Source organism: Bos javanicus, chromosome 13 (assembly GCF_032452875.1).
Source record: "Bos javanicus breed banteng chromosome 13, ARS-OSU_banteng_1.0, whole genome shotgun sequence".
Classification (NCBI taxonomy): Eukaryota; Metazoa; Chordata; class Mammalia; order Artiodactyla; family Bovidae; genus Bos; species Bos javanicus.
The window spans coordinates 17,378,635-17,406,002 of record NC_083880.1 but is presented as its reverse complement, the minus strand read 5'-3'; the positions used below and the strand labels follow the sequence as shown (position 1 = coordinate 17,406,002).

At 40.4% G+C, this 27,368-nt stretch overlaps 2 protein-coding genes across 2 annotated transcripts in view; one reads left to right on the top strand and one right to left on the bottom strand.

The window, feature by feature from the left end:
* Positions 1-27,368, bottom strand: part of LOC133258883 (ankyrin repeat domain-containing protein 26-like) — a 78,916-nt gene that overhangs the window by 7,735 nt on the left and 43,813 nt on the right. Inside the window, 12 exon segments of the mRNA XM_061435567.1 lie at positions 4,668-4,761; positions 5,527-5,597; positions 7,448-8,380; positions 11,504-11,687; positions 12,397-12,610; positions 14,308-14,443; positions 14,719-14,752; positions 16,492-16,662; positions 16,957-17,018; positions 17,564-17,828; positions 18,107-18,258; positions 21,674-21,756. Of these exon segments, the coding sequence (XP_061291551.1) occupies positions 4,668-4,761; positions 5,527-5,597; positions 7,448-8,380; positions 11,504-11,687; positions 12,397-12,610; positions 14,308-14,443; positions 14,719-14,752; positions 16,492-16,662; positions 16,957-17,018; positions 17,564-17,828; positions 18,107-18,258; positions 21,674-21,756 (2,399 nt within the window).
* LOC133258884 (uncharacterized) overlaps positions 1-27,368 on the top strand; it is a 107,588-nt gene that overhangs the window by 56,719 nt on the left and 23,501 nt on the right. The gene's annotated exons all lie outside the window — the stretch shown is intronic.

Below are 27,368 nucleotides of genomic sequence, written 5' to 3'. Positions count from 1 at the left end.
AAGTTTGAGGTATCATGTATTGAGTTATCTAGGGCTGAGTTAATAAATGCCTCCCAAAAGAAGATTGTGAAAATAAGACTCTAAGGACTAAATATGGATTCTAATCCAATAAGCCTTTTTCTGAACTACAAACAGTTTTTGCTAATTTGAATTGCATTCCAAAGAAAAATGATTCACAGGGTTAAAGAAATCCCATCTCCTAAGAGTTTAGTGAGATGATCCATACATTTTTCTGAACAACAACAAAAAATGCCTCATTCTTCTACAAATTCTTTGACACTTTGCTCATGAAATTCCCTGTCCTCAAGTATGTGCTAGTCCTAGTAACTGATTCCTCCTGTGCCGGGGTCCAGCCCCGGCTGATCCAGGGTATTCAAAGGAGAGACGGCATAGGCGACCTATTTATTTAAATATTTATCAAAGATATAAAGAGTAATAGAATGAGGATAGCTCAGTGAGGAAATTCAGTGGAGAAAAGAGGCTGAAATAAGGATAGCTCAGTGAGGAAATTCAGTGGAGAAAAGAAGCTGAATAATTCAGCCAGAAGATAAGAAAAAGAACAACATGGTGAGACCAAGTTTTGGTGAACAAGGCCTGCACTTTATTTTCCAAAGTAGTTTTTATACCTTAAGTTATACATAGAGGATAATGGGGGAAGGGGTAGAGTCATGCAGCAAGCCAGGCTTTCTTCCTGCAAACTTATCATATGCAAAAGCTTAGGTGATTTGCATCATCTTCTGGCCCGGAGGCCTGTTAACATTTTAAGACCCTTTCTTCAGAAAACTTATTTTTCTCTAAAGGTGATTGGTCAGGAGCCACCCTCCAAAAACATTAGATAAAGCTGCATTCCTACAGAGCAAAGGTGTGGTGGGCTATAACAAGAAAAAGAATTAACTCAAGGGTCCCAGGTTACAAACATTAAAGCTACTACTTACACCAATTATATTAATCAATACACTGCCAGGGACACAGCAGGTAAGGGATATGGAAACTTAGCAGCAAACCTTGGCCCAACAAGTGAAAATCCCTTCACCAATACAATTTCTAATCAATCTTTTAACTACTCAAAAGAATCTGTGTTTAGACAGTTTAGAACATCTCCTGCCTCTCACAGTTGGGAGGCTCTGAACAATCACATGTGGCCGGAAAAACCTATTCAGGCAGGCTAGAGGATTTCCAAAGGAGTTTGTAGGTTAAACACTGTCACACCCAGGAATTATTAACTGGAACTGTAAGCTAACTCTTTTTTCAGAGAGAGGTAGTGGGGGACAGCCTCCTGTAAAGTCAGAGGTGTAGGTGAAAGCACAAAGCAGAAAGTAGGCAGACTCTGGTTTTGGGGGTAGATGCTCGAGAATTTCCAGGGGGACTCCTGAAGCTCGATCCCGCCTTTGCGTATGCCGAGCCTCCTTCCTCATGACCTTTGTCATGGGCGGAGTTCCTCACGCTGGCTACCGGCAGTGATAGAATTCCAGTTGAGCTATTCCAGATCCTGAAAAGTGCTGCACTCAATATGCAATATGCACTCAATATACAATATGCCGGCTCCTGGCACTCCTGGACAGAGTCTGGGGAAACTGCTGTGTGAGTTTTAAAGCTAAATAGCTTCTGAATTTTGCTCTGTGGGGAAGCCAACTCTTAGAATCAGGCAACATGCTGTGAAGAAGCAAGGCCACATACTGAGCACATGTCAGTGTCCCCACTGACCACCCCACCTTAATGTCCCTTCCAAAAGCCAGCTCTAACTGCCAGACGTGTGCATGAACAAGTCTTCAGATGACTGGTCCCCACCTTCACGACATCCTGGCTGATGCGACTGGAGAAGAAATGAGCTGGGCTCACTCACTGAGACTTGCCCCAACGCAGACTTGTGAACAAAGGAAATGCTGTTTTGAGTCACTAGGCTTTGAGGTGGTTTCTAATGCAATTTGTTAACAATAAATAACTGGCACAGATACTGATATTAAAAATGAGGTTCAGTTTAGTCGCTCAGTCAAATCTGACTCTTTGTGACCCCATGGACTGCAGCACACCAGGCTTCCCTGTCCACCATCAACTCCCAGAGCTTGCTCAAACTTGTGTCCATCAAGTCGGTGATGCCCCCAAATGAGGTACTGCAATTAAAAAAGACCTGAAACATGTGAGAATGCCTTTGAAGCCGGAGGTAAGTGGCACTCGAATGGATGCAGAGAAAGAAATGAAAACCCAATGGGCTTCATGACATTGTACACAGAAGCCTGATGGTCCTTGAAGATGCTGCCGGTGTCAGCTTCTAGGCAAGAGAAGAAACTGACACTGAAACATGGGGGGCAGAGACTCTTGCCATGAAGCAGCTGAAAGTAAACCAATGAGAGGGATAACCTATCAGAAAAATTTAAAAAGAAAGTGAAAGGGAAGTCGCTCAGTCGTGTCCGACTCTTTGCTACCCCATGGACTGTAGTCTACCAGGCTCCTCCGCCCATGGCATTTTCCAGGCAAGAGTGGATTGCCATTTCCTTCTCCAGGGGATCTTCCTGACCCCAGGATTGAACCCAGGTCTCCTGCATTGCAGGCAGACACTTTACTATCTGAGCCACCTGGGAAGCCTAAGAAAAATTAAAAAGTATTATTCAATATAAAGGAACCAGGACTCACTGGGTTCAATACTGTATCCCCTTTACAGCATCTCCACATGTCCAACTGTCACATGATGCTAAAGGACAGAAATGGCTTCTGGGCTAAGATCAAATCTAGGGTGCTGCCAGGAAAACATGGTCTAAAGGTAAAACCTGTAGACTGTAAGTGTAAGACCCTGGAAAGACTTAAGGTGGTGCCTCAGATTCCTTTAAGGATCTTAAGAGCAAAAGAATGTTAAAGGTGTCATCCTGCAAAGTTTCACAGGAAGCCCAAGGTGCAGCTGCTAAGTCACTTCAGTTGTGTCTGACTCTGTGCGACCCCATAGACGGCAGCCCACCAGGCTCCCTCGTCCCTGGGATTCTCCAGGCAAGAACACTGGAGTGGGTTGCCATTTCCTTCTCCAATGCATGAAAGTGAAAAGTAAAAATGAAGTCACTCAGTCTTGTCCGACTTGTAGTGACCCCATGGACTGCAGCCTACCAGGCTCCTCCGTCCATGGGATTTTCCAGGCAAGAGTACTGGAGTGGGTTCCATTGCCTTCTCCGGCAATGTCATATGTAGATGACACCACCCTTATGGCAGAAAGCGAAGAGGATCTAAAGATCCTCTTGAAGAAAGGGAAAGAGGAGAGTGAAAAACCTGGCTTAAAAATCAACATTGAGGAAACTAAGATCATGGTATCCAGTCCCATCAGTTCGTGGCAGATAGATGGGAGAACAATGGAAACAGTGACAGACTATTTGGGGGAGCACCAAAATCACTGCAGATGGTGACTGTACCCATGAAATTAAAAGACGCCTCCTCCTCGGAAGAAAAGTTATAACCCACCTACACAGCATATTAAAAGCAGAGATATTACTTTGCCGACAAAGGTCTGTCTAGTCAAAGCTATGGTTTTTCCAGTAATCACGGATGGATATGTGAGTTGGACCATCAAGAAAGCCGAGCACCGAAGAATTGATGCTTTTGAACTGTGGTGTTGGCGAAGACTCTTGAGAGTCTCTGGGACTGCAAGGAGATCCAACCAGTCAATCCTAGAGGAAATCGGTCCTGAATATTCATGTGACTGATCCTGAAGCTGAAGCTCCAATACTTTGACCACCTGATGCGAAGAACTGACTCATTGGAAAAGACCCTGATGCTGGGAAAGATTGAAGGCATGAGGAGAAGGGGATGTCAGAGGATGAGATGGTTGGATGGCATCACTGACTCGATGGACATGAGTTTGAGCAGGCTCCAGGAGCTGGCGATGGACAGGGAAGCCTGGCTTGCTGCAGGCCATCGGTTTGCAGAGTTGGACACAACTGAGCAACTGAACTGACACATAAAATACTAAATGCTAATGAAACTTTTTAAAAGTGTGGCTATATTTACATTTTACTTTCTAAAGATGCTCTAATTTTCATCAGTGGTTCAAGATATTCCAGGTTTTGTTAAATCACATCTTACTAAAATAATCTTTGAAAAAAATCCCATGCAAACCCCACCTCTTTAAAAAAAAAAATCAACAAAGGAAAAAATGTATTCTTTGAGAAAGAACTGTTCTATAGAGACATAGTATTCATTCCTGGTGAAGAGAACAAACTGCAATATTAAAAATGATTCATTCTCTAAAATTTCACAGAAGGGTTTGGATTACAAGAGAAATTCAGAATTCTCAATCAAATCATTGCTGAAATTTCCAGCTCAAACAGATATTTGTGTACCAATGTTCATGGCAGCATTATTGACAATAGCCAGAAAGTGGAAAAACCCTGATTTCATTGACAGAGGAATGAAGAAACAAAATGTGGTCTATATAAAATATTGCTTTTCAACTGGATTCTCAGAATGTTTTAAATTAAAATCTTACTACAAAAATCATTAATTTTATGAATTCAGTCCACTTCTTCTATAAAGAGGAATTATGCTACCAGTAGCAAACAATATCTGTAAAAATACAATAAACTCTTTAATCAATGACATTTGTCACACTGTCAAAAAATTGTCATATATTACTAGTAAAAAAATTAAAATTCTTCCTCAGTATGACAGAAATTAAGAAGTTGACTTACCAGTCTTGTACTTAACAGGTTTTTCTGAAGGTGTTCAATTTTGCCCACTTGCTTTTTGACTGTAGTTTGTAACTCGGCATTTTCAATTTCAAGTCTAAAATGCAGATTTAAAATAATTATTCTCACACATGGTGTTTTGTTTTGTTTTGTTTTTTTTGGTTGTGGACCATTTTTAAAGTCTTTATTGAATTTACTACAACATTGCTTCTGTTTTATGTTTTGGATTTTTGGCTGTGAGTCACATGGGATCTTAGCTCCCCGACCAGGAATGAAACCCACATGCTGTGCCTTGGAAGGCAGAGTTTTAACCCCTGAACTCTCAAGGAAGTCCTTCACACACAGATTTTTAAAATACCACACTGTTTCTGAACAAACATCTGCAGTTCAATTATACAGGATCTTAGAATTTTGAAAAGTAAATGATTTGGCAACTGTACTGTTTTTCTAGTTGTGTTTTGTGGACAGTTGGCTTCCCTGGTGGCTCAGACGGTAAAGAAACTGCCGGCAATGCAGGAGACCCAGGTTCGATCCCTGGGTCAGGAAGGTTCCCTGGACAGTGAAATGGCAACCCACTCCAGGATTTTTGCCTGGAGAATTCCATGAACAGAGGACCCTGGTGGGCTATATCCATGGGGTCAGAAACAGCTGGAAGCGACTGAGTGACTAACACTTCACTTTTCACTTGTGGATAATGTGCAAAATATGGAAATAAAGGGGGAAAATATGCATCTCAAAACAGCTCAAAGCCGAAATGTCACCCAGCTTCACAGTGATGTGTCTATTATCTGATTTAATTCTCGTATTATACTGTTTATCTGCTCTATACTTAAGTTGTTTTCTGTGCTGCTTTACATCATACTTTTGGATGTGATCCTGTGTTTTTTCAGCACATCTCACGGCCTCTACATGTTGATCCTGTGCTTCTTGCAACTAAAAAGAGAAAAAAAGGAAAAACAACTGTTTTAACTACTGATAACCTAGCGAATCCGCCATCATCACTTTCTGTCTCTTTCATCTGCACATTGTTTACAGCTCTTTTCCTGCCATATGGCAGAGTTGAGTTGTTACAACAGACACCCTACAGTCCACAAACTGAAAATATTCACTGTTTGCCCTTTGTACGTTACTGACCTCTCCTCTAGCACTCAAATACAACATCATCCATACTTTAAAATAGATTTCCCAAATAATAGATAACGCCAACATATGGACTTTGAAAACCATCACCACACACAGCAGCTCACCTTCTTTTCCCTCCTCACTGAATCTGGTTACAGACACAGAAGGGGCCACCCTCCAGCCTTCCTGATATTAAGTTACTCAGACAAAAGATGCAGACTTGCTGTCCACGCCCTGCCCCTCCCGATAAACCTGCAGAGCTTCACCACCTCACAACCAGAAAGAAACGGGTGTGAATGTGCAGCAAGTGGTGGAAAATTCCACCCTGTGGAGCATGTTCCCTCTTTCTTTATTAGAGGCTTTGATTAACTTCAGAGATCTTCACATATTCTAACCAGTCCTCAGATCTTTCCAACAGGTTCCTATCCCAGCAAAAAAATGAGGCCATTCCCTTGTGGCTTATCTATTTTATATCTAGTAGTGTGTCTATGTTAATCCCAAACTCCTAATTTATCCCTCCTCCCCACCTTTGCCCTTGGCTAACCATAAGGACCTACTGGAGAGCACAGGGAACTCTACTCAGTATTCTGTAGTCACCTACCTGGGAAAAGGAACTGAAAAGGAATGGATACATGTATAACTGAATCGATTTGCTGTACATCTGAAACTAACACAAAATTATAAATCAACTATGCCCCAATATAAAAGAAAAATCAAATTTAACAAATGAGATTGCTCCCATGGCCCTCAAGGAGCCTTGATAACCTGGCCTCCACCTGCCTCTGGACCTCAGCCCCTACAGCCCTCTCCCTGACTCACTCCATTCCTGCTGCTCTCAAATCCTGCCACCCTTCATTTTTATTGGGCAATCTGGTATTCAGATGATAGTAATTGATCCTTAAAATAAGAATTATGAGCAAATTGTAAACATGTTCTAAGTTAATAGCATAAATAGCAGTGGGAAGATTAGAACAAGAAGAGTTTGGTTAAAGCTCATCACTTGAGTGCCAAATTATGATTAATGACAAGTATATTTAAATGACTTGCCAATGAATTATCAATTAGTGACAATTCTTTAAAGAATTGAGATGCCATAAGAATAAATGATTCAAGACTGAAATGTTCTCCAAATTAATTCAAATTTACATGAATAAAATTAAAATTATACCAACAACTATGACAAAAAGGTATGACAAGCTACTGGAGCCAAAGTACTATATATAAGTGATACCATCTGGGAAACGTGCAATTGACTGTCAAGGTAATCCATGTAACCGAAGCTTAATTTCAGATTATTCATTTTAGGTTTGAGCATTTCTTTTGTCTGCTTCATCATTTTACCAACATGTGGTAACATAAAGATTAAAATTATTATCTTAATAGTAAAAGATTAAATTACTAATACCTGTCTATATTAAAAATTTAGAACTGAATCTCTTAACATTTCACAAGCGACACGATGTCTACACTCAAAGTGAAGCATCTCTTGGGTCTAATGTTTATTTGCTGGATACAAGGTGTGCTTTTAGGCTTGTTTAAAGACCATATATTCACAGCCTGTGTATTTTTTCATTCACCTAGATTCAGCATTTAGCCAGGATCAAGAATCGTTTTGAATTTTCTTTCAGGAAGTCTGAGAATTCCTTCTTCTGGATACTTACTTCTCCTGCTCTCTCATCTTCATACTGACAAGGTCTCTCTTCTAAAGGATTCCACTCGTTGACTAACTCCTTGTCTTTTTCCATCACCATCAGACCTTGTTCCTCAATTTCAGCATGGACTTTCTTCACGATCTGCTGAATCTCGTCTTGGATGCTAATGACTGTCTTCTCTTTACTGTCGGCTCCATTTTGTGCATCACCCACTTGCTGTCGGAGCAACATGTTTTCACTCTGGAGTTGAGATAATCTCTCCTCTAAGGATTCCTGCTTTTTAAGGTATTCATTCACTTTGCCTTGTTTGTTCTGATACTTGTGTTCAATTTCCTGCTTTTGACACTCTGCTTGGCTTGGGTCTCTCTGGACACATTCTAACATCGAAGTCTTTTCTCTGAGATCATCTCTCGTCTGATGCAGCTTGATTTTTAGCTTATTGAATTGACTTTCCACTTCAGAAAGTTGCTGGGAAGCCGTCTCACTGTTACTTCTCAGCTTAGTCACATCGAACTTCATTTGGTCCTGCAAGCATAACCTCTCATCGTTTGCTTTCTGGAAGGCAAGCTCCAGGTCTCTTTGTGATGTCTGACCTTGATCATGATCATGTGTGGCAGCAGCCAGTCTAGAACGGTAGGATTCCACTTCTGTTTCCAGTGCCTGTTTGCTTTGTTTATTGTTCTCCAGCTCAGATTTGAGCATTGTATTCTCAGCTATCAGGACATTAAGCTGACCAGTATACTGGAATATAGTCTCTGTTAATATTTCCTCTTTTGATTTCATTGCCTTTTGAAGATTTTCAATATCCTCAAAATATTTCTTCTCCTTTTCCTGCTTCTGATTTTTTACTGCGTCTATTTCCAGTCTTAGGCTGGCAATTTCATCCTGCAGCATGTGGTTTTTGTGTAACAGATCTTTTGCTTTTCTCCCACTATCAGAAACCTAAGTGAAACAAAGGAGACTTTTAGTTAGTACTCAATAAAATGACGTTTCATTATTTCCTCCAAAATGAAACACTAACCTGTATGTTTATACAGTGAAAAGATTGCAACAAGTGGCTCTCCAACCAGAAAAATAAGGTTTGATACAAACCTCAAACTTCATACAAGCAGAAACTTCCAAAGGTTCAAAAACTTAATTGAAGACAATGAATCCATGAAAGGAAAAAGAAATCCCAAGCGACTTTTCAAGAAGCTCAAAACTGAAAAGGCTTTTCTCTGAACCACAGTGAACCCAGAAGGCTTACAATAAAAGATTTATAGATTTGACTACACTTAAAACTTGCATCTGATGTGGAATATTTATACAATGCAAAACTACTAAGCCATGAAAAAGAATGAAATAATGCTATTTGTATCAACAGAGATGGACCTAGACATTATCACACTATGGGAGGTAAGTCAGACAAAGACAAATCTTATATCATACTGCTTATGTGTGGAATCTAAAATGAACTTACTTCCAAACCAGAAAGAGACTCACAAACATAGAAAACAAACTTATGGTCACCATGGGGGAACGGAGGGAAGGGGAAGGGATAAATAGGGAGGTTGGGTTTAACATACACCATTATATATAGACAAGTGTACATAAAATAACCAATAAGGATCTACTGTACAACATTAGGAACTACACTTAATATTCTACAAGAAGGATCTGAAAAGGAATATGCATGTGTGATGTGTGTGTATGCAAAGAGTCATGTCCAACTCTTTGCAACCCCACAGACTGTAGCCCGCCAGGCACCTCTGTCCATGGAATTCCCCAAGCAAGAATACTGGACAGGGCAGCCATTTCCTTCTCCAGGGGATCTTCCCAACCTAAGAATCGAACCCAGGTCTCCTGCTTTGCACGTGGATTCTTTACTGTCTGAGCCAGCAGCGAAGCCCCATTTATATAATACACACACACGTACATATATGTCTGAATCACTGTGCTGTATACCTGAAACTAACGCAATATTGTAAATCAACTGTGATTCGATAAACACCACCACTCGCTACCTTTAGAAACACTGCATCTAATACCTCCTATACAGCTACTTCACAGCAAAAGCCTTAGCTCTCTCTATATACAAATAGACTATATTTTGTACAGAAATTGTTTTCTTGAGAATATGCTACCTCTCTAACATTTTAATAGGCAATTACAGACTTATGCCTTTTGACAACTGTACTAAGCACTTCTACAAACCTCAACTAACTCATTAGCTATAATGATTCTGGAAAGGAAGACGTTAAAACTATATAAGTAAGCTGCAGGCTTTTCACCAGGTCTTCTGACTCTGTTAGTCCTCTTACATCAAATCACAGTTACTTCTCTAGTACAAACATATCAATACAAAATAATCCTCCTATGTCATTCATGATATATACACTAATGGTAAATAAGGTAAAATTTAGAGAGCTCTTCTTAGAGAGTCATGAGATTCTTTTCTGCTGCAATAACTTTTATTCTCTCTTCATGCTGTTTAAAATACTAAGATGGGGGAAATACAATGAGAAACACAGTTATCACTAAATGTACACTATGGCATATGTATCACTGTTTTCAAAAGTTCCTTGTACTGACACAGGACACTACACAGAGCAGAGGGTTCATTTTCTACAAGTACAAGAATGACTTCCAAAGTGTGGTCTCTGAACTGCCTATAGATTTCCTCCTTACCTTCAGTGGAAGTGATAAACTAACATAATCATCTATCAAGGAAGGGAAATCACTACCAAATACCAGAATACCTACTATTAGTAACAAGAGTTTTTGATTTTCATTTCCTTGTTGGGAGGGGGACTTTTAAAACTGTATTCTAAAAAACACCTTGTTAAAGTGTTCAAAAGTGTTTTTACAACTGATGTTGCAGCTTTTACAAACTGAAAAACTGTAAATGATGTGAAAGTGTCACTGACAGGATATTGGTTAAAGAAATGACAGTGGAGCCAAGAACAGACTCTGATTCAGGCACTGAAGATGATGACGTGCATGGAGGGACAGACACGCTCACCCCAAAGCAGAGGGACTTGGTCGGGTAGCACAGTCGATGGGGGCGCACCCGTGGTCTGCCTGGACTAAACCACAATCAGGGTCCCGACTCCTTTGAGACAGTCCTGAAGGATCTGAGATCAATTCCTATGGAAAATATTGAAGGCCTCTCCTTGGACGAGGCCATTGTATGTCCCTACCTGACTGAGGTAGACAAATGGATTTGAATTACAAATAGTACTTTCCCCAGCTCTCCCTGAGAGGTTTTCGTTGTGGGAGATCTGCTGCTAGGACCTCAGGGACGGGACCCGGTCCGTGTCTGAGAGGGATATCGGCTGGGGGAGTGAATTCCTCTGCTTGAGATGCCACTCGACAACTCTTCAGAATGAAGGACAATCAACTTCGAGAGTGTTTGGTTTCTACCAATTGCTGGAAAAAAATTCCGTGGGGAGCATTCCTGCACTTCTAGAGGATGCCAGTTAACACCTGTCCTTGAGGACTCCGCTGTGAGGGAGAACCCGGCTGGGAAAGCTGGAGCCAGCTCTGAGCTGTTCACAAGGCAGGTGGCCTGGAGGGCTGACAGGCACAGAGGGAGGGGGTCCACGACTCTCAGCCACCTGCCGGATTGAAGGCCAGAGGTAACTTGATGTAAAATTAGGCACCATCTTCCCTCCCCATGCCCCTTCTCTTCTAGACCTATTCACTCACCAATGGTCCCTCAAAGCAGAAGGATCTGTCGCCTGAGTTGAGTGGAGAGCTTAGCCTCCAGTTTCTACACCAATCTCAACCCTGTGGTTTCTTAGTAACTATTGTGTGAGCTACTGATGTGACCTCTTCCTCTCTCTGCTCAAAAAACTGCACCCAGCATTTCAGGATTATAGAATTCTTATTTCTGGCCTTGTTACTTGGGGAATTTTGAATTTCTTTGCTTTTGTTTTTAAAAAGTAACCTAAAATTTCCTCTAACACTAAATAAATGGCACAATACTCAGTAAAATGGTACTTTTCCAACATAAAGGGGGACATTATAAATAATATTGATGATATAGTGTTAGAAATTTGAAATTTTCACCACAGATTACTCTACCTGATTCCCATTATTTCTCACAGTCTTCAGTTCCTTTTTGAGTGCTTGGAGAGTGAATTCTAGTTGCTGTTTCATTTCAATTTCTTTCCTATATTCGTCTTCTTTTCTTCTTAACTCCTCCCTCATTTTTTCATATAACATATTAGAATTTCTTCTATTCCCTTCTTCTTGCTTTAAGGTGAATCTGAAAAATTTAGAGAGCTCTTCTTAGAAAATCATGGGATTATTCACTCTTGCTGCAATAAATTTTGTTCCCTCTTCACAATGTTTAAAATAATAAAAATGGGGGGAATACAATGAAAAACACTAAATAATGATCACTGTTTTCATACACAGGGTTAAGAATCAAATTGCATGAAACTTTGTTTTTATTTTGTCTTGAGAAAAATGGCTACTTCATACATCTGTGAGTGGGAATGTAAAGTAATATAAACTTTTTGAAGAATAGTTTAGAAATATAGATCACAAACATTTTGAAAACTTCTCATACTTTAACCAAATAAGACAATATTATTAAAGAATAATGTATTCAAAATATATTAAAAAGGCAGAAATGAACTGATAGAAAAGTTGTTCCTTGCAGTATTAAATACAATACAGAAAAGTGAAAAACAACTGAAAGTTAATTTGGTAAATAACTAATGGGATTTCCATTATGGTGGACTCCTGTATGGTCATGAAAATGATGATTTGGAAAAATATACAGTAAGTTATTAGACACATTCACTATTAAGAACCTGCTATGTTATTTCCAAGAATTTCACACTCCACAATACATTTTCTCTCCTGTAAAATCCAAGAGGATAAGTTAGTCCTTATAGAACACCTACATCTCTGCAGTATTAAACAAAACAACAGTTCAAGTATTTCTTTAAAAGCGAGATGTACAGTACCTCAAGCTGCTGAGCTCTTGTTCCCACATTGCTTTCTGATGCTCTAACTGTGATTTTACTTCTTTGCTTTCTGACAGCTCTTTTTGTAGCCCACGAACCTTACTTTTCATTTTGTGATTTTTTTCTCTAAGTAGTTCACAGTGGCTTCTTTGAAAAGCTACTAATCTTTCACAGGAAAAAACTGCATCCCAAGTTTTCAACAAGCTACCAGAATCTGCATGATGAACAAAACAAAGATAGAAACAAACAAACAAACAAATTATGTGAGTAATTTTTGAATATAAAGAACTGTGCCTTTCAGTTACTCATCCAGGCAATGAACAAATATTCTCTATAATGTGGAAGACATTATTCTAAGATCTGAAGATAAAACAGACGCCCCTGGCTCTTGTTTAGCTTGAAGTCTAGGACAAGAGAAAGACAAATCAAATGATTGTGACCTCACATAGATACTCTAAGAAAAGAGAGTTCTATGATCACGTAACAGAACTTGACACAGACTGGGTCCAGGAAAGATTTCCCTGGGGAAGAGCTGTCAGACTGAGAAATGAAGGACGAGCAGGAAGTAGGGATCAGAGTAGGAGGAACAACCCTGTGGACAGTCTCCAGCTGCCATGTGTTTCTAACCAAGACAGAGTGAACAGCTACCGATTTACCTTCCTGAGTGGAGCGAGCAAAACCAACACCGACAAAATACATTAAACAATGATTTTCATGACAAAGGACTTCAGGGAATGAAGGACAGTGATCCTGGAAACACACGAGGCTAGCCTAAGGAACGCCCCAGCTCACTGCCTGGAGAGAATTTCCAGGCCCCGACATGGGGAGAAGGGATGGCAGCTTAGTGCACCAGACTCCCCAAGTGGAGGTGATGAAGCTGAGAGTCTGGGGAAACCAATGCGGGCAGAGATCACAGGTCAGAACCATGGAGAGGAGAGAGTGGAACACAGGAAAAGGACCCCGGAGATCTGAGGAGGAGCCCCTCGGTATTTAGCAGAGGAACGAAGAGTGCACATGTGTGAGAAACCGCCTGAGACCAGGGAGAGACCGTCTGAAAAGACTACAGGAAACCGTGCCTGGAGCTCACGCGCTCCCAGGGATTCTATCTAGCCTCCTGAGCCAGGCTGGAAACACTCCTACCTACCAGCAGAATGAACAGGGTAGTCAGCAAGGTCTGGCCTCCAAGGCAGGAAATAATCAGCCCTAGCCCCAGGGCCCCTCTGGATGCACCTAACACATCATGAGAAGCAAGAGCACAGAAGGATCTCTGGAAAACTCTCAATATTTGGAAACTAAGTCACACGGATCTAAATAACCCTTGGATCAAAGAGGTAATGAAAAGAGAAAGTACAAAGTATTTGGAACTGAAAGAAAATGAAAATGTTAAGACCAGCAGACATTTTAGGGAACTGACAAGCTGATTCTAGAATTCAGGTAGAAAGAAGGGTGAAAACTCAAACCAAATGGAACCACACAATTGTGACCTTTAACCACGCAGCAAAGAGAGGCAACAGTTGGGCTTGAAGCAAGGGGGTAGCATGATGAGACCTGAATGTTTACAAATAGGCAATAATTACAGTTGCTATGCAGACCGAGGTTCTGCCAGGTGGAGTGGCAGGGAAAGAAGTCCTGAGATTATTTCAGTGACTCTAGGAGGAAAATGATGCTGACCTGACCGTGGGTGGGGGCACAGGAAAGAAGAGTCAACAGAAGGTACAGTGAGTGAGAAGGATCATAGGCCTGTGGCTCAGAGTATACACTCACGTTCATGCCCTTTTAACGCAAAACAAACTTCTGGGATGCACAGCACCGTAGCATATCCCTGGCTCTAGAGCAGACTGACAAGGTATGCATATATCACTCCTCTACACACAGACAGGCTTTCCGTTAACATTTACACTGCGGGCCTACCTTTACGCCCCACGTCGAGAGGTTCTACTTCCAACGGGGAATTCGTAGAGTAAAGCCCATCGCCATCCTCAGAAACAGTCTCAGACGACTGAGTTAAGTCATCCAGGTCATTCACGTAATTAATTTGTTCTTTGACCTACATGTAAACAATACTGTTTCACAATGTCCTTAAAATATGTATAAATATACCAAGTGTACAGAGGTGATAAAACTCTGTACAAAACAAAAACAGACATTTCTTAAAAGAAGAGATTTTTATCAAAAGGATAACTTTATCAACAGTGTTTCTGAATGATGTGTTCAAAGTAAACTTCTTTACAACAAAGGAAGATTTTCTATTTTACCACTATTCCTTTGACAAAGTATTTTCGACAAGGATAATATTTTTGAAAGTTCATTTTTTTACTATACCTTCTTCTTTTCATACGGTGTTTTCCTTGCAGGCCTAAAAGAACAAATGATTCTTTTCAGGCTAATATTAAATATTCAAAAATACAAACAATACCTAAACTTTTTCATATAAACTCTTTGCATTGGCAAGTAATTGTCTATAAAGGATGCAGAAATAAATAAGAGCAGCATTAAAGGACACAGAAAATATATCAGTAATATTAATAAAGTATTAAAGTTAGATCCAAGGAAAAGCAAAAACATAAAGTTACTTGCGTTGTATGATAGGAAACTATACCAGTGTTTTTGCACCTGTCCTTTTCCATAAGAGCTAACTTTTATGGCAATACAACCTATCTGGGAGGTATTCCTTCAGTCCTTCTAAGAAAGAAACCCATTTGAATAACCAAGCTATTAGCTTTTGAGGACGTCGTATGCATCAGCCATGCATTATTAGAAGCACTTGCCATGTCCTAAAGGCATTTTCATCCCCACAGTCATTCTGGGAGATGGGTACAGGAAGAAATGGAGCACACAAAGGCTGAGGAACGTGCCCAGGCCCACTCAGCATGTCACAAACAGACCCAGAATTCAAACCCAGGAAGTCTGGCTTCAACACGGCTCTTCCAAAATATGCTGAGAAAGTAATATTGAAAAGCCTTTTTAAGTAATATGATAGCAAATGAATCTATAGGATTATTTCAGATCTAGTTATAGCTATAAATAATGATTTCTGAATCTTAAAACATATTTCTCAAAAATTAAAGACTTCAGAGGTAGGCAAGCCTGCAAATCTACTGTCAATACAGTTTTGTTTTCTGTAAAGAAATTCATCAATAGGCCTTCATTCACCCATTCTGCTGATTCTTCATGCATCTGACATACATGTATTGAGCACACAATACGTGTTAATGACACACTTAGTAAAGGAAGCACGAGTTCTCTCATTTAGATCTTTGTCATGCAAAAGGAATAATTTGTGAAAGACTGCTAATAATGTTTTTCTATTGAATATAAACAAAATCTTCCCCTTTTCCCTGGAATCTATAAACAACTATGAAGTTAATATGATGTGATGTTTCAGAGCACCTTACAAAATCATAGCTACTCACCATGTTACTATCAACTAGAATCATCAAGGAATGACCATGTCCTATTCAGTATAGCCTAAGTGTGTGTAAATTCACAATTATGTAATTTTTGAAAATCTATATATGATAGAATTAACTTAAGCAATCATCTGCATATTCCATTACATAGGAATACTACACTTCGGAACCAATGAACAAGCCCTTACCATAAAACTATACATGAACAGAAGTATTACGTACAATTCGTTTACTGTAATAGTTTAAAGATAATGTCATACAATCAATAAGCTTTCTAGTATTGGAAAAGCAAACAAGACTAAACTAAATAACACGCCCTCTGCTGGCTCATTTCCAAGAGCATACATACTCGAGAAGCTCCCTTCTTAACATAAAACAAGAAACACCTGTGAACTCCACATTCCTCTTCAGTTACCATCCAGTTCTTCATTGCCTGTCCCAATAATATTCCCTACTGACTGTTTTCGTGTATTCGTTACAGTCCAGCTTCCAAGGGGACTATTTACTGAAATGACTTCCGGCCAAAGGCACTGGTCCTCACCTCAACCTTTCAGCAGTGTTCGTCCACTAGAGTTGAGCAATCTCTTGTCTTGGCCTGAGCACTGTATAATGCTGCTGTATTTCCAGAAGAAGTATTCAGTGCTAACATTTCTTCCCCTACAAACAAGGAATCTGGAGAATGTACCTGTCATCACCCTGATCCACTTCCCTTAAAGTGCCGCCATCATTCACGTGCAGCAGACCACCAGTCAGTGAATCGGTCTTTTCAAATATTGGTGCAATCACACATTCTTCCGGTGTCCATTTGTCATCGTTCTTTTTCTTTACTCCCTTCCTGTGCACACCAGGATCGCTACTTTAAAAAGTCCACAAAAAAGCCAATGTTTTCTAATAATTCAACTGATAAAGAATAAAAAAACAATTCTTATAAAATTCCAACTCTTACCCATCTTATTAATTCACAAAACAGTTATAGAGTACCAACCATATGCAAGAAAACAAATTCCTCCTTCAAACACAGATATGATTATGATACAATATGATATATAAAAGTTGACATATGAAAGTGATAAGTGAAATAAGGAAGGATTTGCAGAAGAAGTGAAGAGAGGAGGTCCTGAGAAACAGAAAAGGGAGAAAATCATTCTACTTGGAGATTTGAGTGTGAGCACAAACATCAGGCACAGGGCATCTGGGTTGTTTCCGAGGAACCTGGAAGGAAGAGCACAAAATACATGGAAGAAAGGAGAGAGATGCATCTGGAAAGACACTGAGAAGAACCTCAAGGGCTACACTGCAAACCTGGAGTCCCCTGGCTAAGCGCCTTGACTCTTAGGCATGGGAGCCATAAGTAGATTTACACTATATTTTTTATTTTGCTACTAAATATAATAATGGTGAATTTAGGGACTTCCCTGGTGGTCCAGTGCTTAGGAGTCCACCTGCCAATAAAGGGGGCAGGCGTTCCAGTCCTGGTCGGGAGATCCCGCATGCCATGGGGCAACTAACCGTGTTCCACGGCTACTGAGGCCAGCACCCGAGAGCCCAGGCTCAGCATCAAGAGAAGCCACCACACTGAGAAGCCCAAGCACTGCGGCGGCAAAGACCCAGGGCAGCCAAAAATAAATGAAAAAGAGAGTTCACAGAAAAAAGCCACACTTAATTTAGGTGGTATGTTAAGTGACATGAGGCACACATACCATGAAAGAAGAAACCACGGAAATATTTGGCCAGGGGAGGAGAGCTCACTTTTAAACCACCCGCATGATGGCGGCGACAGCAGCCTCATGGCTGAAAGACCGACGCCTCATGGGCTCTCCCGCCACCATCAGCAATCTGGCCTCCTCCATGGACACACTCAAAGTGCTAGGAGAGAAAAGCCTGCCAGCCAAGGGACTCTTTCCAGAAAAGCTGTCTTTCAGAAATGAAAGAGAAATAAAAACCGTCCCAGACAAAGCAAACCTGAGGGAGCTCATCACCACTAGTCCCGCCTCATGAGAAACGCTGAGAGGAGCCCTCAGACTGAAATGAAAGGATGCTCATTAGTGACAAAACACATTTAAATATACAACACACTGAGTAAGGCAAATAAGCAGTCAAATCCAGAATACTCTAATATGTACCATGGTGGCATGTTAACAAAGGAACTCTAGTAATAAGGCTAAAGGACAAGAGTATTAAAAATAACCATATCTCTAGTAAAATATAAAATCTGTACATCACAAACATTAGCTCAAGTTAGAAATTATTTTATAAGAACATAAGAAGGGACGTGCTGCTAAATATTGATACAGGATTACCTATCAGAACCCTCATTCTGCATAGCAGGAAACTCCTGGTTGCTGTTTCCTCCACGCTTTCTCTGCTGAAACGATCCACTCTCATCAGCAGCATCGCATACGTCCTCTGATACTTCCACTTCACTGCTTTTGTGCTTCTTTTCTTCTTCAACCTTTAATGGAAGTTTGACACTAAGAATAATTGCTGTGTATTGATTATAAAGATCTTTGTTTTCAATTTTATTATTTGACTCAGTGCTCGCCCTGAACTTAAGTGATAAAAATATTTTTGTGTTTATTTTAATTTTATCACTTACAAGTCACTGAAATCTTTGTAAAATCTGCTCCTTTCTGTTTGAGGAAAAGAATCAAAATTCCCAAAATTTCAAAAATGGCGTTCTTAATAAGATGCAATTATTCATATTCAGTTTTCCCCATCTGACTGGCAGAGACAGAGAAATAAAAAGACAAAGACACAAAATCTGTCCTCTTTGGTCTTTACTACCTGGATTTTCCATTAAACAGCCGGATGGAGAGGATGTGACACCTTCGCGCCTCAGAAAGGAAACATTCTTCTCTCTTCACTAAAGCTATTCTTTCCCCTCTGCCTTTTATAATTCTTTTTTCACTTGGATCCGGGAGATAGCAAAAAAGTGATGGTGTTCACTACATTAAATGAACCAGAGTTTACCAAAACACAAGGAGCAGAATGAAACTGAGGAGTTGTTAGTTAGTGTGGAATTCTGGAATATAAGTAATGCTTCTAAATTCCACATGCAATAACCGTCAAACCTTACAGCTAGAGGGTATAGATATAATTACCTAGTAGAGAAGGAAATGGCAACCCACTCCAGTGTTCTTGTTTGGAGAATCCTAGGGATGGGGGAGCCTGCTGGGCTGCCATCTATGGGGTAGCACAGAGTCAGACACAACTGAAGCGACTTAGCAGTAGCAGCAGCAGCATTGCCCCACTATTTACCAAAAACAGCAATAATATCAAAAAATGTTCAAGGTTTTGTTTAAGGCCCCTAAACTGGCACTCCCTAGCATTTTATGGCACCAAAAGAGATGATACAATTCTGGAACATTGAATGTTATGTATTACCAAATGAATTCATCAGATTAATCAGGTAAGTTAAAAGCATGACTTTGGCACAGTAACTCAGTGCCTTAGTTGTGGGTAGGGATCATCTCCTTTTTTTTTTTTTTTAACAGGAGAACACATGGAGTTGTTTTTTTTTGTTTTTGTTTTTTTGTGTTTTTTTTGTCTTTTTGTCTGTTGTTCAAACTCAGTCAAAGCACCTCTTACACAAAAGAGCAAAAACAATTTTTCAAAACCTATTACTGAAGAAGAAAAATCTCACAGCATCTCAGAACTCAGTCTTCTCCTTTGTAGGTAAACACTTAATTTTTTTTTTTTTCCTTTTTTGCTCAGGGTTTATACTACCTATGGGCTGCCCTGGTGGCTCAAACATTAAAGAATCCACCTTCAATGTGGGAAACCTGGGTTTGATCCCTGGGTTAGGAAGATCCCCTGGAGAAGGGAACAGCTAGCCATTCTGGTATTCTTTCTGGCCTGGGGAATTCCATGGACAGAGGAGCCTGGCAGGCTACAGTCCAAGGGTTTGCAAAGAGTTGGACCTGACTGAGCAACTTTCACACACACACACACACACACACACACACACACACACACACACACACACAACCTATGTAACAAAATCACACATGTCAAAACTTCTACATTTTAGTAAACAACATAATGGAAAGGTCTGTCCCAAAAGACACATTTGAAAGTGCTGATTAAAGCATATGTGGGAGCACAGGTATTTGTTATTAAAAAGATCCTGAAGCGGCCATGCTGGAAATCTAAGTGCCCAGCGATTGCAGAAAGCAGAGAAGATCACACATATTCAACCACAATGAAGAGATTAGAGGGAACACATGTTCATGTCCCATCTCTCAGTGAGTGCTTTCTTCCCATTCTATGGAAATATAACATATTTAACCCAACAGAGTTAAAGGGGAAAAAAAGGCACAAAACCCTAGCTGATTATTCTTCTTAAGCAATTTCCTTGGTGCTTATTCTGGCTCAGAAGACCACATGGTACATAGCTAAATGAGTTTCCCAGTCCATATGAAGACTGCTGCTACTGCTAAGTCGCTTCAGTCATGTACGACTCTGTGACCCCATAGACGGCAGCCACCAGGCTCCCCCGTCCCTGGGATTCTCCAGGCAAGAACACTGGAGTGGGTTGCCATTTCCTTCTCCAATGCATGAAAGTGAAAAGTGAAAGTGAAGTCGCTCAGTCATGTCCGACTCTTAGCGACCCCATGGACTGCAGCCTACCAGCCTACCAGCCTACCAGCCTACCATGGGATTTTCCAGGCAACAGTACTGGAATGGGGTGCCATTGCCTTCTCCGATATGGAGAAAAATTAGATATTAGAATTGACTGAAAGACAAAAGCCATGAAAATAGTTTCCTGAATTCCTGTTATTGAGATAATAATCAATTTCTACACAATTACCTCTTTGGATGTCCCCACTTTATTTGCTAGTAGAAAATCAAAAGGGATCACATCATCAAGAAAGAGAAAAACCAAAACAAGAATAAATGAGCCTGCATCTCTTTTGGAAGTTGAATTTTTCTCTTTTTCCAGAACCAGCAACTCTACTTGTAACATGTCTATTTCCTCCTTAAACCTCTGTATATCCTTCTCTAATCCTTCATTTACATACACTGCAGATGCGCCATGACTATTAGGTGGAGAAGAATTCCCATTTTCTAATTCGGGTTCCATGCTTTTATTGTCACTAGCGCTGCAATTATCCGCATGCAGTGGCTTCTGGAACCAGTCCTGTATTGCTTTATTTTTCAGATCAGCATTTTAACAACAGCAAGGGGAATGTGAATTTTTATTTGAATTATATGTTTCATCTTACCAGAGTAGACAAGCCACAGACTAGACTGACATGCCTATCCCATGTCTAATTTCTGATTAGTGGGATCTTGCCTCATATTTTGTGACATTTGCATATCAATCTCTTGGTCTTTCACTTCGAATGTAACTACTGGCTCCCCTACTTTTTTATTTTCTGTATCATTATAAAAACTCTGCTCAATTTTCATAAACATATGTTCAATGTCTAGTTGATAATTTTCAAAGTCTACTTTATTTTCAGGGAAATGAAGCTTTGAAGATGAACGACAAGTCTATCCAAGGGACCCAGAATTTACAGACCACAGAAAAACATTTTTGAGACTGGGTTCTTTTTGTTCAGGAAATGCTTGGAATACTAGAGAGACAGATACTCCAAATGCATCTTTTTCCTCACAATCAGGTATATTATTTGTGAGATTAGGAGATATTTCCTTTTGGTTTGTTCCTTCTTAAGGCTTATCACATAGTGGATCTTCCTCATGAGAAGCAGTAATTTGGTATTCCTCACAAAATTTCACTGAACTTCCACTTTAACTCATTTGTGATGGGTTTTAACTTATCTTTCCATTCTAATTTGCCTTGTTTGATACACTTTTTCTTATACAGTACTACACCAGAAATTGAAATTTACAGTTTTACATACCTGTGCATGGTTATTCTCATCTTCATCAAGTTTTTCTTGTTTTTCCTCTGTTATCATTTCCAAGTCTAGTTCTCTTGACAGATCTGCATGTTTAGTTAAAATTACTTAGAATGTTTAGATAAAAGACATAATCCTCATTTAAAACATAGATCTAAAATATTGTATGGAATGACAGATTAAATCAATCTTAATCTTCAGCTGAATATTTACTTCTTTAAGAACTACTTCCAATGACCTAAAAACTTCCACAAACCATTTGGGAAATACCAGATGTCACCAGGTTACAGGCACACAAACAGCTCAAAGATTCAGTCACAGATTGATCCAAACATCAGTGAACAAAACAATCAGAAACCAAACAAAATACAGGACATACTTATAAAGTCACCATATATTCTCTTCTCTACTTCATAACAGACCTTTTTAACAATGTGCCAAGCATCAACTGCAACATTATTCATGGTTTACAAAATTCCTCTTACTTTTTAGCTTTTATCAGTTCCTTCATCTGAAAGGCTTCCCTCTACTCTTCTGACAAATTACTTTTCATCTTTTAAGGCTCAACCTGCTTTGTGAAGTTGTCTTTAATTACTGCCATCTTTCCCCTGATAAAGAGGTATGCCTTTCCTTGTAGCTACCTTAGTACTTTAAAGATTTTTCTAGTGTATCTTTCTAGATTTTCCTACTGATAGATATAGATCTGGACTGTAAATTATTTCTTTACATGTCTCTCCTCTTGGCTCCTAGACTGCAGAGGACAAGCTCTTAAAAGTCACCTCAGTATATACAGCATTTTTTTAAATTTATTTTTTTATTGAAGGATAACTGCTTTACAGAATTTTGTTGTTTTCTGCCAAACCCCAACATGAATGAGCCATAGGTACACATATATCGCCCCTTTTGAACCTCCTTCTCATCTCCCTCCCCATCCCACCCCTCTAGGTTGATACAGAGCCCCAGTTTCTCTTATTCGATCATTATTTCTCAGGTTTCCGCTCAGTACTAGACACCGGAGTTTAACGAAAAATGTAGAAAAAGGTGTCAGGGATGGCTTTTCTAGAGATAATGCCTGAGTGCAGACTTACGCAGTTCAAGGGAACAGAGGGCACGAGAGGGAGAGCATTTCAGGCTGTAGCAAGATGGGGAGAGAAGCACACACACCACAGGGTAGATATCTGTCCAAAGTGAAGGGATGGGACTGACGAAGGTCATGGCGTCTGGTCCCATCACTTCGTGGCAAAGAGATAGGAAACAACGAGAACAGAAACAGACTTTATTCTCTTGGGTCCAAAAGAAATGCAGATGGTGACTGCAGTCATGAAATTAAAGGACACCTGCTCATTGGAAGAAAAGGTATGACAGACTTAGCGTATCAAAGAGCAGAGACGATACTTTGCAGACAAAGGTTCGTCTAGTCAAAGCAAAGGCTTTTACAGTAGTCATGTATGGATGTGAGAGTTGGACCAAAAAGAAGACTGAGCACCGAAGAACTGATGCTATTCAACTGTGGTGTTCGAAAAGACTCATGACAGTCCCTTGGACCGCAAGGAGATCCAACCAGTCAATCCTAAACAAAATCAGTTCTGAACATTCATTGGAAAGACTGACACTGGCACTGAAGCTCCAGTACTTTGGCCACTGGATTCGAAGAGCTGACTCATTAGAAACCTGATGCTGGGAAAGGTTGAAGTCGGGAGGAAAAGGGGATGACAGACGATGAGATGGTTGGATGGCATCACCAACTCCATGAACGTAAGTTGAGCAAGCGCTGGGAGATGGTGAAGGACAGGGAAGCCTGGTGTGCTGCGGCCCATGGGGCCATGTAGAATCAGACAGGACTGAGCGACCGAACAACAACAGGGACAAGTGACGAGGGCGCCAGCAGCAGTTCAGAATTCTAGAGCAAAGGACTGAAAGGGCTAGAGACAGAGGGTCAGGCAGAAGTCAGACTGTGAGAGCATCAGCGGTGCTTTAAGAGGTCTAGACATTAACGTGACTCAGAGTGCCTCATGGTCACGTGTGCTTTTGAGATTGGTGACTCTAAACACCATGGGAGGGAGGAATCTGAAGGGCATACGAATAACCGGAGGAAGACGAATCTGAAGGCATTAATACTGGGAACAAAAAGGTGACACAGGCCTGAACTGAGGGAGTGTTTACAGAAATATTTAGGATATAAAACTTTCAGGGTACAGTATAGAATAAATCTTTAAGAAACCAATGAATGTACAAATCCAGGGACCCTGAAGGAGTAGGTACTGCTCGTTGTTTTATAAAATGTATTGACTGAGAAGAAAATGATCAACATGAACTGACTGAAGTGGCTTCTATCTATTTTGTAGTTTTCCTATTTCACATTGTCCAGTGTTGAAGGGACTCGTGTAGGCATTTTATTTGAATTTGTTTTTCCCGGACCTACCAAGCTCATGGAAAAACAAGAGCAAAGACTCAGTTGTATAGATTAAAAGAAAAATAGACAAACAGGTTGAGTTTAGAGCCTGTAGTCACTATTCTAGGAGATAACTGAGAATATTCTGTAAATGCAAGGTGAGGATAGAAAAGAAAAAAGTACAGGAATGAAAAAAGAAACAGTGGATGATTTCTTACCATAGCCCTGACCGTATGACTGATTAAGGGTGCTAAATTAATTAGTATTTATGGACAACACATTATTAGATGTGGTTACTCAATAGACTGGGCGTCCTAGTAGAATCAGAATTGACTTGCTATATACTGCTTTTCAATGATACAGCACTCCTTTATAACAACCTCCCTTGTGAACTCTTAATTCATTTCAAATACTAAAACAAGTCGATATACTATGTGGACACAGCTGAGAAGGAGGTACTAGGTAGCAAATTTCCCATGACTCCCATTCCCACTGGGAAAGCCAATTCTAAAAAATACAAAGTCACAGAAAACACAAGAAATATTTTAGTATTTGGTATCAGAGTTGCTTTTGCAGTTATACTGAATATAATCATAACTAATGCTTGTGAATTGACAGCCATATAAAACATTGCTATGAAGTCCCGTTTTGAGAAGGCAGTCTCTAGATGGCTACCTAGTCTCCCAACTAGTCCCAGAGTTCTAAACATAATCCTGCTACCCACTCTCAGGTATATGCTAAATACCAGCCTGAACAAACTTACTTTTTCCTAACTCTCTTTGTTATTTATTGTATTACTATGGTCAGAGGGAGAATGCAAACACCTTGCTAAGAGGTACTGATTGGCTGCAGGTTGCATAAAAGGAGTCAGCACAAGGTAGACTTTGCCACAAAATCTAATTTGGAACCATCAGAAGGACGATAAGGCTGTGCCCAGGTGGCCCAAAGCTGAGTGTTCTGGGCTTCTGCATTACCTTCTTTGCTTCCTGTTTCCTGGCAGCTCCAACTTGCATAGCTGACTGAGTAATTCCCTACCGGGAACACCACTGCAGTCTTCATCTTTGAACTCCTGGAGTCTACCCAAACTCATGTCTATTGTGTCAGTGATTCCATCCAACCATCTCATCCTCTGTTGTTCCCTTCTCCTCCTGCCCTCAATCTTTCCCAACATCAGGGTCTTTTCAAATGAGTCAGCTCTTCACATCAGGTGGCCAAAATATTGGAGTTTCAGCTTCAACATCAGTCCTTCCAATGAACACCCAGGACTGATTTCCTTTAGGATGGACTGGTTGGATCTCTTTGCAGTCCAAGGGACTCTCAAGAGTTTTCTCCAACACTACAGTTCAAAAGCATCAATTCTTCTGTGTTCAGCTTTCTTTATACTCCAACTCTTACACCCATACAGGACTATTTTTCAACATACAAATATATTATTAAGAAAATGTATATCTACCTTATTTTACACTTAATTATGCCTTATAATACTGTGTGCTCTAGAGACCATGGTTTTAAAAACACCTTTAATGAATGCTACTACTTTAATTAATGTTACAAACCTAGACAACATAAAAAGCAAAGACATCACTTTGCTGACAAAGGTCCATACAGCCAAAGCCATGGTTTCTTCATTAGTCATGTACAGATGTGAGAGTTGGACCATAAAGAAGGCTGAGCACCAAAGAATTGATGCTTTCAAAGAGCGGTGCTAGAGAAGACATCTGAGAGTCCCTTGGACACCAAAGAGATCAAACCAGTCAATCCTAAGAGAAATCAATGCTGAATATTCACTGGAAGAACTGATGCTGAAACTAAAGCGCCAATACTTTGGGCACCTGATGTGAAGAGCTGAATCACTGGAAAAGACCCTGATGCTGGGAAAGATTGAGGGTAGGAGGAGAAGGGAATGGCAGAGGATGAGATGGTGGGATAGCATTGCTGATGAATGGATATGAACTCGGGCAAACTCCGGGAGACGATGAGGCACAGGGAGGCCTAGCGTGCTGCAGTGCATGGGCTCACAAAGAGTTGGACTCGACTTAGCAACTGAACACCACCACCAATGACAACTTCTTTAATTACAATGAGGTGTCTTTCCTCAAATTATCAATATCTTCAGAACTCACTTTTTAAGCCCTGGATAGACATCATAAACTTATATGAGACATGATAGTCTTGTGGGTGACTAATTGTTTCCACGTGAAAATAGGATAAGTCTAGGACCACACTGGATCTAAAGAGCACAGAGCACCATGAAGGAAGAATGAACGCAACACAGAAATATTTGCTTAAAAAAGAAAAAGGAACTCTCAGGTCTAAATATCTTAAGAGAAATCAAAGAAACAAGCAAGAAATGTAAAAATAAAACTTTAAACCCATGTCAACACAAGGGTCCCTTTATCATTTCACATCCAACCATGCCAATGGTTTAAAATGGTGGTTCTGTAGTGTGCCCTGAGAATCCCTGAAGTCCAGAGACCCACTGGGCCAGGGGATCCAAGAGGTCAAAACTCTTTTCACAACTCTAAACGTTACTTCCATGCTCAATTATGTTCTGAGTGCACACAGGAGTTCTCCAGAGACAGGATATGTGATATCAGAACTCTAATGACTAATGGAATTAGCCATTATGATTGTGTGTGCCTGTATTTTTACGTTTTTTAGTTTTATTTTCCAGGAGTCTCTGGCTGAGGCAAGGGTTGGCGGTGGCCTGCTGCAGGATCAGGGGCACTGAGTGCAGCAGTGCATGCATGGGACCTGTTGAAGGAGGTGCCATTATCTTCATTACCTCTACCATAGTTTGGCCTCAGGTCAAACAACAGGGAGGGAACACAGCCCCACCCATCAACAGAAAATCTGATTAAAGATTTACTGAGCATGGCCCAGCCCATCAGAACAAGACCCAGTTTCCCCCTCAGTCAGTCTCTCCCATCAGGAAGTTTCCATAAGCCTCTTTTCCTTATCCATCAGAGGGCAGACAGACTGAAAACCACAATCACAGAAAACTAACCAAACTGATCACATGGACCATAGACTTGTCTAACTCAATGGAATTATGAGCAAGCCATGCCGTGAAGGGCCATCCAAGACAGACGGGACATGCTGGAACGTTCTGACAAAACATGGTCCACTGGAGAAGGGAATGGCAAACCACTTCAGTATTTTTGCCTTGAGAATCCCATGAACAGTATGAAAAGGCAAAAAGATAGGACACTGAAAAATGAACTCCCCAGGTCAGTAGGTGTCCAATATGCTATTATAGATTGGTGGGGAAATAAATCCAGAAAGAATGAAGAGATCGAGCCAAAG